The 17,063-nt window shown below is 31.1% G+C and overlaps 1 protein-coding gene across 3 annotated transcripts in view; it reads right to left on the minus strand.

Annotated features, from left to right (window-relative positions):
• LOC136983249 (dynein assembly factor with WD repeat domains 1) overlaps positions 1–17,063 on the minus strand; it is a 60,041-nt gene that overhangs the window by 19,310 nt on the left and 23,668 nt on the right. For 2 of the 3 annotated variants that reach the window (XM_067279945.1, XM_067279944.1), the window contains exons 6-8: positions 13,523–13,645; positions 9,159–9,258; positions 1,536–1,643 (exon numbers count right to left, since the gene is read on the minus strand). In XM_067279945.1, the coding sequence (XP_067136046.1) occupies positions 1,536–1,643; positions 9,159–9,258; positions 13,523–13,645 (331 nt within the window). The remainder of the gene's footprint in view (positions 1–1,535; positions 1,644–9,158; positions 9,259–13,522; positions 13,646–17,063) is intronic. The other variant, XM_067279946.1, reaches the window with a different exon arrangement.

The raw sequence follows: 17,063 nt of genomic DNA on the forward strand, positions 1-17,063 counted from the left end.
GAATATATAACATGGAACATATCTACTGTATATAGGAAAATGCATCACAAGCAAGCCATTAAGCAGTGAATTTAACTACCATAGCTATCCCTATAATTATAATAATCCCTATTGTGAATATGGATAAGTCCATTCTGGGTATGGATAAAAAGCTCTCTTATTGCTCACAGGGCAAAGAATTAAAAAACAAATGTAGTTGGGAAAATGCATCACAACAACATATATATATGTTGTTGTGATACATTTTCCAGCATCAGCAAAATCTGAGATACACATCCCTTTTGATGACACTTGATACATTTTTCTTGTGATTCTGATGTTATACCACCAATTATATTTTGAATGCAACTTGAGACTTATCTGATATATCAATTTGTTTAAAATTATTGACACAAATATAAATTTTTCCTCTATAAATATTAGGCAAAAAACTGATATATTGAAAGATATATATGTTATATGAACATCAGATATTAAAAATTAAAAGATGTTTATCAGGAAAACATCAAGTATGACATTAAGTGTCTATATCTATTTAACAGAATGAAACTAATCACCATTTTTTTATATATAAGTACATAAGTATATAAGCTTGATAAGTACAGTACATGATATATATTAAATCATAGGAAAAGTATGATATTACTTTGCACATAAAAATTTCATTTTTATTTGTCATTTCAGAAAGTAAATTACTATATTTGTTTGTTCAAAATATTAAATTTATTTGAAAAATATTAAATTATTATTATTGTTATATTTGTTATATATTAATATAATATAATATTTTATATTATAATATTAATATTAACATTTGTACTAGAAAATATTTTTAAATTTCAATAAATTGGTAATGTAAGTAGCTATATACAACTACTCCATAAAGAATCTTTTATTTCCATCAAGTAAAAATAAGTGGTAGTATAATAAAACTTAATAAATAAATACAATAAATTATATATTTAATTAGGTTTCTGTTACTGGTTTTTTGTAGAATTTAAAGAATTAAAAGCTAGTGACTTTCTTTCTTCAGTAACACATCACACAAGGAACAGTTGATTTATGTATTTTTTATTAAGGAAAATTCATTTCGGGTCTTAATGACCCTCTTCGGTTCTTAGACTTTACAAAAAAAGGAGATAGATATGGTTATATTATACAGAATAATACATATAATATTTTAACAAAACTTTTTTTTAAAAATAACTTACATGGTTGATTGTGGTAGAAAGAAAGCCACTAGCTTTTAATTCTTTAAATTATATATTACTGATATATAATATTTATTGTTTTACTTTTTTGTAGACTTGTTTCTCAGAAGATAACAGTGTATATGTATTTTTGTTAACTCTGGAAAGCAGAGTTTATATAAACAAATGGTTGCATGTATACACAAATTATATTTAATAAATACTATAGAAAAGTAATGTTCACAATAAATTGTATGAATATAAGAAATTATTTAAATTTATGCTATATAAATAGTTTTTAAGTTAATTTGATAAAATGAATATAGTAAATTAAATTTTTCTTACTATTAATGTTTTAATAGATTTTCCAGTTTCAATATCCCACAAATATACTTGGCTATCAAGACTGCCTGTAGCAAGCAAACTTGTATTTTTTGAAAAATCTAAGCATACCTAATTATATAAAAATAAAAAGCAGAACCTAAGAATATAAAAACTTGAAATCAATAATTTAACATGTAATTTTAAAAACTCTGCACACAAAAAATTGGCAATTAGATTCTTAAATAATAATAAAGACTTCATAGATACTTTAAATCTGCAGAATAGGCAAATACAGACCAGACACTACAAGAGCTTTACCATAGAAAACAAACACTACAAATTGCACAAAGCAGTAACTCTTGCTGATAAAAGCAGTACACAATAAAATTTACCCAATACTAACCTGAATCTGATACAAAATGCACAGATACCATCAAACAATCCTGGGCTCAGTAAGGACTCCACAGGGCACCCTAACAATCTCAGCCAGGATCACATTGACAGGATTGTATCAAACTGCTGGGTGACTTATGGCGGCCTCTTTGGAGAGATAGGAGACTAGGTTATAAATACAAGAAACTACAGAAAGCATATTTTAAAAGACAAAGTACTTAGACAACACCCATAGAAAATGTTACATCATGCATGAGACTACATAACACATCATATTGGGTTGCAAGCATAAACCAGTGATTCTTAACAGGGGAGCTGAGGCCCCCTGGGGGTCCGTAAAAAGTTTGCTGGGGGCTGCCAAATTATGCAAAATTTTCTTCAGAATATAATAAAAAGAAAATTGATGTATAACCGAATATCGTATTGAAAAGTGAAATAAGAAAGATAAAGTTTTAAAGTTACACCGTAGTATTTACTTCTTTTATTCCAAAGTAATTCTAAGAAACTATTAATGCTTGGAATTTTAAAAATAATTATGCAAAAATAGTAGGCTTAGTAGTAGGGTCTGAAAATTTAAATATTTTTGCAAAAGATATGCAAAATCTTTACAAGTTGTGGGTGTTTTAGTTTAGTTTTAGCATCGACTTTGGATCAAATAATAGTACATTTCTTTCTTATATTGTATGTTTAGTTTTAATTATTTATAATTAACCCATAAAAATGAGCAAAAAACAGAAAGGAACATTAGAAAATTTTTTAAATGTAAGTAATCACGAACCGGGACCTTCAAAAAGAAAATATAGTGAAGAAAATACTATAGTTCCGATGACGATACAGCGAAAAATGCAACAGGAAAAACCACAAGTCCTAAAACTAAAGGTATAAAATTAACTAACATTAAAATTAAAAAATACGATCGTGATTATATCAAATATGGGTTCGTAAGCATAGAAGTTCAAGGAATTACAAAACCACAAGAAATCTCGTTAAATTATTTTCGAATATTTTTTGTTTTTTCTATGAATTTTTAAATGTTTCTTATTTTATTTTTTGTTAAAAATTAATGAGTTTTTATGTTTAATTGTGAAGTTTGAATGTTATTTAAATAGATAATGAAATAATAAAGTTATGATTTACATTTATTATATAAAAAATAAAACAATAATAAAAACAGTACTTATGGGTTAAGAGGACACCAGTCGGAAATTGCGATCAAAATCACGTTTTTGAATGAAATTATCAAAATAACAATAGACTAGTAAATTAACTCTAAAAAGAAGAAAAGTTACTGTTTAAGTTGTAAAAATGAAAAAACAGCAAGAAGGATTGATTATTGATTGAAGCATGATTATTGATATAACGTCTCTGATTCCAGCAAACAGAAGAATCAGTGGTGACACACGTTCTAACCTAACCTAACCTAACCTATTCTAATAATTTGGTTGATAATAATTATGGTAATTTATTAGAATAGGTTAGGTTAGGTTAGAACGTGCGTCCCCACTGTTTCTTCTGTTTGCTGGAATCAGAGACGAGCCACCATTTTGGCACCATAGGTAACATTAACCGTTATCTGTAATTGTAAGAAGCAAGCAGTTTTTGAAATTTGTTAAATATTAAAACTACCCTTTTGTAAATCGTTAATTTATTGTTTGATTTAACAATTGTTTTAAATTTGAAAAATAAAAACTTGCATTATTCAGAAAAATTGCAATTTCTGACTGGCGTCCTCTTAACCCATAAATCAATTTATGGGTTAAAAAAATCAATTTATTATAGATAATTTAACAAATATAAATTATTAAAAAAGTGGGGGTCACAAAAAATTATGATTTGGTGGGCCGCGAGTATAAAAAGGACATAGAACCACTGGCATAAACAACTGACTACATATATCAACATAACCAAATAGCAAATATATCAAAAGCTTGCACACAAAATCATAAACTACTATACACCCAAGAACCATACTATGAATACACACTTCAAAAGATCATGCAAAACAACACACACAAAATACACTATGATCAACAAAATCATATACATTGCAGACATACTTTAGTTGTGTGAGAACCCAGAATTTGACAAAAAAAATACACAATTTTGTTCTAACTATTTGGATAACTGTTTTCATCTACTAGCTGAAAACTTATCAGTTTGCATGTTCTCAACAGCAAAAGTGACAGTTTTCCAAGATCCTTTGATCTCCTGGCTGCGCGTTACAGATTTTTAATATCAGAATTAACGGTCAAATAAGGGAGTCATTGCCCATTTCTCCACAACACAACAAGTCACCTCCCATTCCTACCTGAAGCAACAAGTCACCCGCCCATTCCTCCCCGAAGCAACAAAAGGGAAATGAAAAAAAGAGCAGAGAAACAAAGAATCAATTTCCAAGAACCAATTGATAAGATACTAGAGAACTGTAAAAATAGAAAAACCAATTTGCATATTGTATGGATTGATTACAAAAATAGGCATTTGATTCACTACCACATATTTGGATCATTAACACTGGAACATCTGGCAGTGGTCAATTGACAACTTTCACTTTTCAAATGCACACATTTTCAGTGTTTTTGATAGTATCATTTTAAAATTTTGAGATTTTTAATCATTGGAAATCATTGTTTTCCAAGATAAAGTTTTTGAAGATAAAACTGATTTTACCATTGACATTCGATGGCAATTACTTGACCACCTTCTGTTTTACAAGGTGTTTTCATGTAGTTTTAATGATAAAAGTTCACTAACTTACCACTTATATCCCAGAAGGGTATAGTATGTATAATAATTAAAAATTATGTTTGCCAATCACTAGTTTCAACAGAGTACATCTGCCAAATTGAGACATACAGTTTTTCTAGAAGCTTTCTGTCCTTTCACTATTGGGTCTGTTTGACTTGCATCACATTTACTATTTTATAGATTGGTGCAAGGAAACATTATGTATCCTTTGCTTAAGGATGATCTTACTGTGGATAAAATAATGAAACTATGCGAGCTATATCTCTGACTCAGTCTGAAGGTAGAGAGTCAGATCCAGAGTGCAGATATGAGTCTGAGAACTCTCTTGATGAATTTGAACTTCATGCAAGAGTGAATAACAGTGAGTTTTCAGAGCAACCCTGATGAGACTGTCCTCAGAGACAGATTATACTGATGTATGGCTATACACCATATTGTATGATTTTGTTCTTCTGACAATTTTCCCTGCCCTTTGTTCTTTCTACTTTCTAGAACTTCCTAATCTTCTTAATTGGAGGTGAGGGCCACTTCCTAGAATTTACCAACATATTGTAAGTGAGGTTACCTGAGGGCATACGAAGTGAAGGAAGATCATTTTTGAGCTGGTGCTTGAGGAGAAAAGACCAGGAAAAGGAGAGAGAGTTTACAGTGTCCAGTGCCTGAGAGACAGGCGAGGTTAGAACTTTGAGCAGGAACTTCAAAATTTGCAAGTCAAAGTTAGTGTGTTGGAGCCAGTGTATCAGCTTGACAAATCCAAATGTGCGACTGACTATTGGGATCAAATATACAAAAACCCTGAAGAACCAAAGGAAAGGAAGATAGAAATAAGAATTTGTGTTCATGAAGGTCCCATGTGATGCTCACAGTAACTGAACAACATCTGTATTCTTTCCTATCCTATCTGCCAACTTTGCTACTTCTTGCTCCATACTTTCTATTTCCTTCTAGGTATAAATTAACATTAAGAATTAGTGATAAGGGAAATTTTTTGTAATAATTTATCGTTGATTTACTTTTGTACTAATCGTGATAATTTTTGTAAACTGTTCTACTGATGACTGGATTTTGGGTTAGTCAAAAACCCCTAAAGCTGGAATCCCTCTTTACCTGTACTTTATTATCATGCAAAATAAATTCGTTCTTCTATCTTCTACTTTGCATGTGTTTTTTTCTGGGTGTTTTCCCTTGGTCAACAGACCCTTTCATAATTATCACAGATGTTAAGTCAGATATGTAAAATCTCAAGAAGTGTGCAAATAAATATAAAAGTTATAACTGGAAAGTGCTTATCTCCGCTTAGGTCTTCCTGACAAATGAATTTCTCCTCTCATATACAGGTGGTGTATTTGCTCAAAGGAACAAAAATGGTCCTCTTACATAAGTAGCACATGATACCACTCAAGGAAGAGGGAGCAAATGATAATGAAAGTATTGTAGATAAGACAACTCTGAGAAATACATTTCCTCTTTATACTAGTTTACTTAGGTCTCGTTGTATCTCATTTTGCTCCAACATTACAGGTACTCTAGAAAATTGTTTCCAAAAAAGATCAGTTATCAATGCTCAGGAATTTGGTATTGATGGGACACCATAGATATGCATCACACCTGTAAATAGACTAGCAAACAGTCCTGTAAATAGAAGTCAGCAAAATGTTTTTGGAGAGAAGTGTCCTCAACCAGTGCACTTTGCCTATTCATTAGTGACCCTATGTTGCATGTGATAAAGAAATGCACTGAAATGAAAGTTTTCATTGTGCACAATGATAATCTACGGAATTTGAGCTTAGAAGAGTTACAAGCCTTCATTTGCTGTACTTTACACTCAAAGAGCATATGGTGCAATGTGTTTCTCCTAGAGAGATTTGTGGGAACTCCTCTCCTTTTCATTCAAACAATGGCAAAAAATAGAGTTTTAGAAATCATGCAATTTCATTGATATGACATTAGGGCAACCTCTCAGCAAAGAAAGAAAACTGATATATTTGCTTTAGAGGTAAAAGTGTCAAATATGTCCAAGTTCCTTCATCATACATTCAGTGAAACATAGGTTTGAATAAATCATAATCTTCCTACTGCATAATTTATTGACTGTCAGTTCATCTGCCATGAACAAGGTGTATTCACAAGAGTAATATGGAAGTTTCCTAACAGCTTCTATACACATGCAACTAGTGCACATATGGTCATTAATCTGCTTCTATAATTTTAAAGGTCATGTGCTTCTAACGTCACATATAACTGTCAGTCTCTGAATAAAAAGATATAAGGTTAATTCACTTGGTAATAAGTAAGTGCCTTGATAAGAGGAAAAGATGCAGGAAATTTTATAACCTCATGTAAGTCAAAATATTCTTCCAGAGTAATTAATGAAAATTTCATAAATGTTCCAAGAGTATGCAGAAGTGCAACAGCAGTAGCAGTAATCCATTGGTAATAATTAAAGACTTCATTTAACGGCTCTATTAGTAATATACCACTAGGTATGTATTTGTTTATCTTTGTTAGGATTTCAACTGTTGTTGAAATCCTAACAAAGATAAACAAAGTAAGGAAGTAAGAACTGAGTGATCACACTCTAATAGCTTGTTTCAGATTTATAACTCCTGCTTGAAATTTAGTTATGGCATTCTCCACATATCAGAGAACAGTGATTTTTACAAAAGTATAACTAAAAGTCTGGAGTTTTTGTCCAAGTGTTGTAAGGAACTGAGTCTGAGCGTTATTTTTATTTTATTATTATTTTTTTCGTTTTATTATATTTTGTTTGGGGCTTATGTTTATTTAGGACGAAGGTTCCCCACCACTCTCTTATTAGTAACGAAAAAAGAAGATAAAACAACTCATGAAGGAACGAGCGCCGTAGGGGAAAAAATCTCGCGCACTTGCGCTGCCCAGCGGAAATAAACAATCCGCAGAAAAAAAATGGAGGGGGGAATCCCCACACTCACTAGTAAAGAAATACTTACTAAACCATAATAACATCCCAGAAAATTGTGCTAAATACTTTGTAAACGGTTTATAAACTTTTGTTGGAAAATTAAAGCTGCCAGAAAGAAACTTAATGTTAGAAAACGAAGTATGTAAATAAGGGAAGTAACCCAGCTGAGTTGTGACGTCACCTCACAGCATAAAACCAGCATGTCAACTGAAGAAAGCGAGGTAAATTCCAGAGCGAGGTGATTCCTGGTCGAAGTCCAGATTGAGAACTAGGCGATCCAAGGTGTTAAAGAGGAATTCGATTGACGATTTGACGATAGCGAAAGGACTGAGGAAATAGGTTCCTAGTATAGTGAGGTGACGGATAGACGTTTAGTTCGTAAGAGATTCTGTTCATAGTTCCTAAGTATTTGATTTGTCAAATTTTCAAAGGGGAATTAATATTAAGTTAAGATAAGTAGCTGAGTTAATTGTTGATTTTCGTTAATAAATTTTGTTTTGGATTATAGACAATTGTACATAGTTAAATTCGATTTTCTAATTAAATATATTTGAAACTTTTTTTGCTTTGACTTGATATTTGTCGTTATTCTTACTAATTCTTTTCGGTGCACGCGTAAAAGCCCAGGCCTGGCAAACTAATCTCGAATCCGCGTAAAGTACCTGTTAGGTTAACAGAAGTTTTACTGGCCGCAGTTAGTGTCGGTTTCCTAAGATACTAAAAATAGTACTTTACAGTGTTACTGATGATGAATCAACAGATCAATATATTTCCAGTTGTCCTTGACAGCTTCAAGTGTTTGATCCATTATAATGGTCATTTGAGCTTCAAAAATACATATTATCTTCTGCAGATTCTGTATTAGATTGTCTATTTTACTATTCTTCTGAAGTAGCTGTTCCAAACAGAAATTTTAATATTTTCCCTCCAAAATCTATTAGACCTCATTTCTTTTGAGAGTAACTACTAAAAGAACCAATAATAATTATATCATAATATTTAGGAGATTTGTTTTCTTGTACTTTTGCTAACATGAAACAATTAACACAATAACAATTAAAAAGAAAAACATGCTTTTAAAAATTAGAATAAAATATCCTTTTTCTTAAATTTAAAAAAGTCTGACACAGATGAAAAAAAAGCTTCAAATATTTTATTTTTCATTTACTTTGGAGTAGACACAAGTTTTTACTTATATTTATAACCTGGGACTATCATTTATTAATGTAAACCTTAATTGATTGATAACTTTCTACACAGCCATTTTACAAAACATCAAAATGTTAAACAATGCATGCCACTTAGTGGTGAAAATGATAATTTTTTCATTACATATACTTCCTACATTGTACTTCATATCCATATACTTCCTACCATAAACTAAGCCAACCAGCTCCATAGAATAACTGTTTCTAAGTAAAACTTAGAAATGGTGAGACTCATCTTTCATCATTTAGTGAAAACATTTTGATGAATGAGAATGGTCCATAGACCAGAAAATATTAAAGAATTATTTTATAATATAAAGTATTACTTTATTATGAAATTAATAAATTACTCACCACTTCTCGATCATGTCCTTTTAATACATGATAACATAGTCCACTTTCTGAATTCCATATTCTAGCAGTTTTATCAAAGGAACCAGTTGCAATAATGTTACTATAATATTTTAAATATCATGTATGGAGTATATTAATTAAAAAATTATATTATAAATTTAATTATTTTAATATAAATTTTGATATCATGGTTTAGAAAAAACTTTTATTTCTAAGTGATGAGAAATTAATTAATTATTATATTTATATTGATAAATAACAATATTTAAAATATTTATTTTAATAACAACAGAATTTCACTAAAATTAAAATAAATATCAATTATTTGGTCAGATTTTATTAATAAAATTCAAATAAATAAGATGAGAAAAAATATTTAATGCAGAATGATAAAAATTTTAAACTTACACATAACTGTGATAATAGCAAATACACTCATTGACAAAAAAGTTATTCACTCAGATTGCCTAATTAGTGAAAACCCTGCATACAACTATATCACAGACAGTTACATAAATACAGTTGTGATATGACTGCATACCAAGTAATGCCACCAGTGCCTAAAAATTACTACTCCAGTATTCTATAAAAAAGCTCATAGAGGCTTACTGTGTTCAGAATTTTCAGTCTACTGTATTTTTGTGGAATGACCAGCATAAAACACATAACTGGGAGATAAGTATGTTTGTCTCCCCTGGTATTTTTTAGTTGAAGTTTAACAGCATGCGTGTTAAATTACAACTAAAAAATAAAATTAATCAGATCTAACAAAACTAGTTTTAAAAGATGTTAAAGAAAACATTCTACCAATTACAACAAAATAATAATAATATAATTTGACTGACTTAAAATCAGGAAAAAAGTTTTCATTTACAGGACAATAAAACAATGGCTTATTGATAATAGTAGTAGTTAGTCAGTGTAGGCTGCACTGACCATCTACTCTGATCTTAAAAATAACACCTTCCTCTCAAATTTCCCACAAAGAGGATGTTAATGATGTAAGATGAGAAAATTTAAAGTGAGTTTCTGATATTTAATATGTTTATTTTTGTGTTTTTGAATCAAATTACAATAAAATAAACAAAAAAATCTTTCATTATTCCATGAGTATTTTACTTCATTAGAAAAAAGACAAAATGCAGAAATTAAACATATAATCATAGTTTTTGATGTAATGATGAAATTTTCAGTTTTAGAATAAAAACTCATTCGTTTTTATGTGACATTAACTTGTTAGTTTTTAATGCACCCTCTAGATAGAGACATATAACTTCACTTAAACCAGCATTCCAGTTCTTAGCATAAGGAAATATCTCATTTCATGGTTTACCCCAAATAGACCAACATGCTGGACAATACAATATATCTAGCAACACATATACCTATATAGAAATGCATAAGAGTGCAAAATTTCCTGAATGTACTACTGTGCTGTCAATCCCTTGCACCACTGCAGAGATGACAAATTATACAAGAGCCACTGCTTACAAGTTGGCTTCCCAAACCAGCACATCAGCAGTGGCAGTAGTGTGCTATTCAACAATAAAGGCAGGATTGAAACAATCACTAATACTTTTCTGCACTCTAACATGATAGTTGTTTGCTCCCAAACATAACTAAGATTTGTTGCTAAAGACAACATGCTGCCAGTCCATTTGTTATCTGTTGTATGGAGGTGTTCAAATGTCAAAAACATTATACAGGAGCAATGATAAGAACTGCTGGCTGAGTTGGAGAAAAGTCACATCATAAAGAAAAGAAAAGCAGGATGGCCATTAGCTGAATTGCCTACCATTGGGTCATTCTGATTGTAAGGAAGTGTTGGAAACAATGGATACATGAGGACACACGCAGTGGGCAGGCTTTGGGCATCACAGACAGACCACCAGGAGAGATGATTGTCTAATTGTAAGATAAGTATGAACAACTATAAAGCAATTACAACAGTACACTTGTGCAACATCCAGAGACAGGTGGAAGCCTCTTTACAGAACCCTGTTGGCACACAACTAACAGAGGCAAATTTGTACATACAGAAACCATTACACATTCTGACATTAGCACTCAGAAGATTGTTTAGCAACACCATAATAGTTGCTAAAATGATCCACTTGAACACTTGCCAAAATTATCTTGTGCCAACTATAAAAAACTGGTGGGATCATAACAACGAAAAAGTCATAGAAAGCTCCAAAGTTAAGATTCAATGGGACTTCAGAATACAAATGGACAAAATTCTAGCACATATATCAGATATACCGTATTTTACGGACTATAAGACGCACTTTTTTCTTCGAAAAATTGCTTCCAAAATTCAGGTGCGTCTTATAGTCCATAGCGTCTTATAGGTATTTTTTAAAAAAAAATTGCTTAAAAATTAAGGTGCGTCTTATAGTCCATAAAATACGGTAACTATGGTTGAGAAAAAAAAAGTGTAGATCATAAACTTTGCCATATCAGGACACTTGAGTTGAAGAAAAATGAACAAGGAAAGATAACAAAATATCAAAATCTAAAAATTGAAATTAAAAAGTTATGGCACAAACCAGTAGTTGTGGTACCAGTGGTTATCAGCACACTGGGTGCTGTTCCAAAACACCTACACCAGCACTTAGAAAACCTAAAAATTGGAAAAACTTCCATCAGTTCCATTCCAAAAAGCCACAGTACTTGGGTTTGGACTTTGGACACATACTACATACATACAAGAAAGACATTGGCCATACACGAAGTGTTTAGCTGGCAGAAAAGAGGGTAAGGGAAAGGTGAGGAGGAGGGAGAGGAGATAGACAATACATTTTTTTATTCAGTCTATACAATGTACAATCCAGCACCACTGAGCACAGCTGGGCTTAAGATGCAGTATAATACATTGTAGGATGTTTAATTTACATTAAAGTAACAAAGTTGAGAAATTACAAATGGTTGAAAAGATAGCAAGCCGCAACAATGATTATTATTTACAATAGAAATTATAATGATAATGAATAACAATACTATAATATAAATTATGCATTAAGCATTATAATGCTGAATAGGAACTTCTATATACAATTAAAGGCAGAGTGATTGAAAAGGAAGTAAGATAAGAATGTTGCAGGTAAATCTAAACAAATGACTAGCCATGCCTGTGATGTGGCTACTATAAGTAGTAATAAACAATGCTAGCTTAGCCCTGGAGTAAAGCTAAATCCTACGAGTAAATGAAATAAAATGAATGCAAACAGGTGCAACGATTAAATACTAAAAGATCCGTAAAAAAAAAACTATTACAAGTATCAGTAAATGTCCGTTAGATAACCGTTACAACAGACAATAACGGTCAAAATACAAAATTAGTACATAGCACTAATGGGAAAAACCAAAATAAAAGTCTATAACCAATTAAATACTTAAACTATACCTATAAAATTTAGACCCTGTAAGCTAAGTGACCCTTCTTGCCGCCACTAAATTTCCCCACCCGCTAAAACTGATTGAAAATTAAAAATTAAATTAACTATAGCTTCCCCCTAATTGCCAAAAATAAACAGATGACCTACCGAACTGTTGGGAGTGTCGAGTGAAACATGAATATAATCCTAGGCACAAGATAATGCAAATAAATCTGCCAGAAAAAAACCACAAAATGCAGAGCTCAAGAAAGCACATGCACAAAGCTGATGGTAAGGTGGGCACACAGAGGAAATATACAGTAGAGAAAGGTAGGATTCATCCGAACGGTGTACATATGGCTACAGTACCCTCTATGTTTGATGTTGGTGTGCAGTTTTTATGCTACAAGGCCGTAGTCCCCCAAAGGATCTAAAAGAAAACCTGAGTGTAGCGAACACCAATAATTGAGTGCTGCCACAAATAGCTAAGTGTAGAAGTTAGTGCCAAGTGGCTGTTAGTAGGAAGACTTATATCTACTTAATATGAATAAAACTGAACACAATTGTGAATCTTAATACTACTTAACAGCTAGACAGACAGTGCGAAAAGGAAACGAACACAATGACAAACTAGATGAGACAAACAGACCGACAGAGACAAATGGACAAGACTCCCCCTTTTTTTTTTATTTATACACATAGTACATGAATACATTACTATATCTTAGATTCCTGGGAAGAAATCTAATGTGTAAAATGGCCAACACCAATACAACCAGTAGCTGAGAAACAGAATAATAATAATATATACTATTATAGAACATTTATATGTAAAAATTTATGGAAATATTTACGTATGATTTAGAACCTAAACATAATTGTTTAATATGATTAATCAATATAAGTTAGAATCATTTAGATTATAATTTAAATAATAAATATGTAAGTTTAATGAAAATAAAATTTTTAAAGAACTGTACTACTTACCAGTAAGGATTATTGAATGATAATACAAAAACTACATTTGTATGTCCTTCTAAACAATTAAGTAATTTGCCAGTTTCTGTATTCCAGATCTTGCATGTTCTGTCATAACTTCCAGTGATGAATCTAAAAAAAATTTTAATCATATCACATATAAAAATTTTTTCTCTATTTCTAAAATAATGGTAAAGATATTTGAGGAAAAAAGTATTAAAAAGAAAGATTAATTTATGACAATAAAGAAAAATTAAAATCTGTCATATGAAAATAAAATGAAAAAGTATTTATTTTATTATAAATCAAAATGGTAAGTTCTATAATTGCAACAAAGAATTTCTCTCTTTAAATGATAAGTAATTAAAAATTAAGAATTATTAATAAGATACAACAAATATTTACACAAAAGTTGTGGTCTTAAAGTCTTGGGCTGAAATAAATTCTAGAATAAGTTTATAAAAAGAATCATAAATAAAAATGAATGTTTTCAACTAAAAATGACAGAAGAGTAATTTAGAAACGAATGTCAGTAAAGCATGCAACTATAAAAATCTATCAAAGTATAATAAAGTATTTTACACATGTCAAATTCACACAAAACAAGAAAATCTAATTATTATCTTTACCAAAAACTATCGTAGATGATTTGCATTATTTCAGAGCATTATCTATACGAATATGCTATATTATTATCTAGAGCAGGGGTCGGCAACTTTTTTCTATGTAAGGGGCCGCATTTCAAAACTTTTGAACTGACGTGGGCCGCACACAAAAGAAAAGAGGAAAGAAAATGTTGGTAAATCACAATTATTTATTCATATAAAATTATAAATTAGCACAGGTACTGTACACTTAATTTAGCTTCTGGAACTGATGTAAAATATTTGGTTAAATGTTAGTCACTGCTAGTTTTAAATTAGTTTCAATGTGTCTGTTAGCCGGTTTTTTGTTTTAATTTTTACTAAATTCACTGTGAAAAAAACTATTCACATACATAAGTTGTAGAAAATAACATTTGAATTTTTGCCACATACTTTCTTAAGCTGGGAAATTGATGTATTTATTCATATTTTATGCGACACGGGCCGCAAAAAATATTATGCGGGCTGCAGGTTGCCAATCCCTGATCTAGAGTTTAAATCTAGAAATATCAGAAAAAATTTTAAAAACTATTATTAAATTACAACTCTTTCATTATTTCCTTTTACCATTTTAAATTTGTAAAAATATAATAAAAATATTTTAAATATTAATATAAAGTGCATCAAAATAATCTAAAAAAATGTGTTTCTTCAAGTACAGGGTAGTTACAATTAACAGGAGCTCTGTGTAGAAAGAACTAATACACCAAATACAACAAAATTTGGTTGTGTACTTTCTGTACATTCCTGATAGAATTTTGATTTCATAGATAAATTTCAGTTTCAAAATTTCCTAAATTGGCAGTAATATCACTACAATTTGCATATTAGATAGCAGTGGCGTGCCGTCATTGGAAGCGATGGAAGCGCCGATTCCACCTTTCAATGACCTTCCCTTGAATTTTATAAAATATAAATTTTCATATTTTAACGTACTTTGAATTAATTAAAATTAATATTTTATTATAACTGCATTATGTATCTTTTACAAATTTCTATACTACATGTGAAAAAAACGATAAGATTGCTATTGTATATTTGAATAATTCGGTGGCGGAAGGAATGTCGAAACCGGGTCAGTCTCCAATCAGCCAGATTATATAGGCATTAGCACATGCGGTTTACAGTGCACCAACCTCACCCGGTTTAGCTGGTAGAAGCGACACACTCGTAAAGAGTACAGCTTTATATCCCGGAGCGGTTGTGGGCTGTTATCCGCCTGCTAGATATTCGGCCACCCTCAGCGCCGGATCCAATAGGTGCGAGGCCCGATTGAATTTTTTTTGCGGGGCCCCTCAAACTTTAGATAACAAAATTAATTAACTGTTAATTTACATATTGAAATATGTTGGGTTTTTTTTTAATAATAATATACCTAGATATTTATTTTTGTAACATGTACTATTTTTAAATATATAAATTTTGACGTGATGCGGGGCCCCTTCAAACGCGGGGCCCGATTAGCACCAATCGCTCCAATCGCCTAAAATCCGGCCCTGGCCACCCTCGCCCGATTATGTGAATCACGAGCAGACTAGATCAACAACAGGCAACCAGCGGGTCAGCTACGGCTGGCGAAAAGTTTCTATCCGGCCCGCGAGATCTTTAATAGATTATTAAATTGGAAAAATAACTATTAATTAGTTATTTTTCCAATTCTTTGTAATTTTCGAAAATGATAAGAGAAATAAATGTAGTAATTAACTTTTTATTTATTTATTTCATATTTGCAGACTAAAAAAATTACGAGTCACAAGAAGGCGTCAATTAACTACTACGGCGCGGAAAAAAACGTAAAATTTATTCTGGCCCATGTTATAAAAAGGGTTGCCCACCCTAGACTAGATTTATAACAACCCAACCGATAGGAGTTTACTGGCACGTTTTTATGATAGTTCTGTATAGTTGACAAGAGTTTTAAAAAAACTCCATTAAAATATTTGATATATTTATTCTGCGTTTATTCCGCTCTCCCATCTTATATTACTTACGGATTTCGATGTTAAACCGGTGATATTACGATTTAGTATGTCCCATCTGTAAGGGGATGCAGAAAAAACGTGTACAATTCTAGTACAGTGTTAAAAATTAACTGTTACTTTGGCAGCATCATTTACAACCAAATTTAATGAATGAGACGTACAGTACATACAATGGTACAAAAAAAAGCTCTAGAATTTATTTTCCTTAAATTTACGATTTATATATCCGTTGTCATAAAAATTTGTCTTTCCACTGTTTTCCCAAGACTACAGATATTCAGGTACAAAGTAACTGGTTTCGACTTATTTCTACTTAAGAAGTGACTAAATAATTAAGAGATTAGGGAATGGGGACATAAATAAAACCCTGTTGAAAGAGCTAGAATTTTACTTCAACAAAAGCTTAACAGAACCAATCACTCGCTCAGTACAGTGGGAAACTGATTTCCGTGTACACCTGGTATTAAACATGTTAAAACGAATGACTATTAAGTTTAACATAGTTAGATTTTTACAGCTACGATGAGAAACGTTTAAAATTTACAACAGCCCTGTGGCGTCCTTTGAGATATACTAGTGATGCGACAAAAGAGGCATTTGACATTGACCGGTATCGGCACCCTCGGGATTTGGCACGCACACACTCACTACACACCTACCTGGACCGTCACTAGTTCCATCCATTAGCTACTCGTATCAAGATATTTGACTAAGTGGATTGTTTTAAGATTTAAAAAGTAAAGAATATTTTATGTTATTCTTATGTACGTTTCTTTACAAAGCTATATTTTAATTATAATTTTCTTTAAAAGTATATTAATACAATCGAACAATACATTGTACCAGGTATGTATATCCATCGCACATTTTATTTCATCGAGTAAGTTTTTATAACTTATTTTTAATTTTAGCCCTTATATCGTG

Source organism: Centruroides vittatus, unplaced genomic scaffold, assembly GCF_030686945.1.
Source record: "Centruroides vittatus isolate TY-2023 unplaced genomic scaffold, ASM3068694v2 contig_879, whole genome shotgun sequence".
Taxonomy (NCBI): Eukaryota; Metazoa; Arthropoda; class Arachnida; order Scorpiones; family Buthidae; genus Centruroides; species Centruroides vittatus.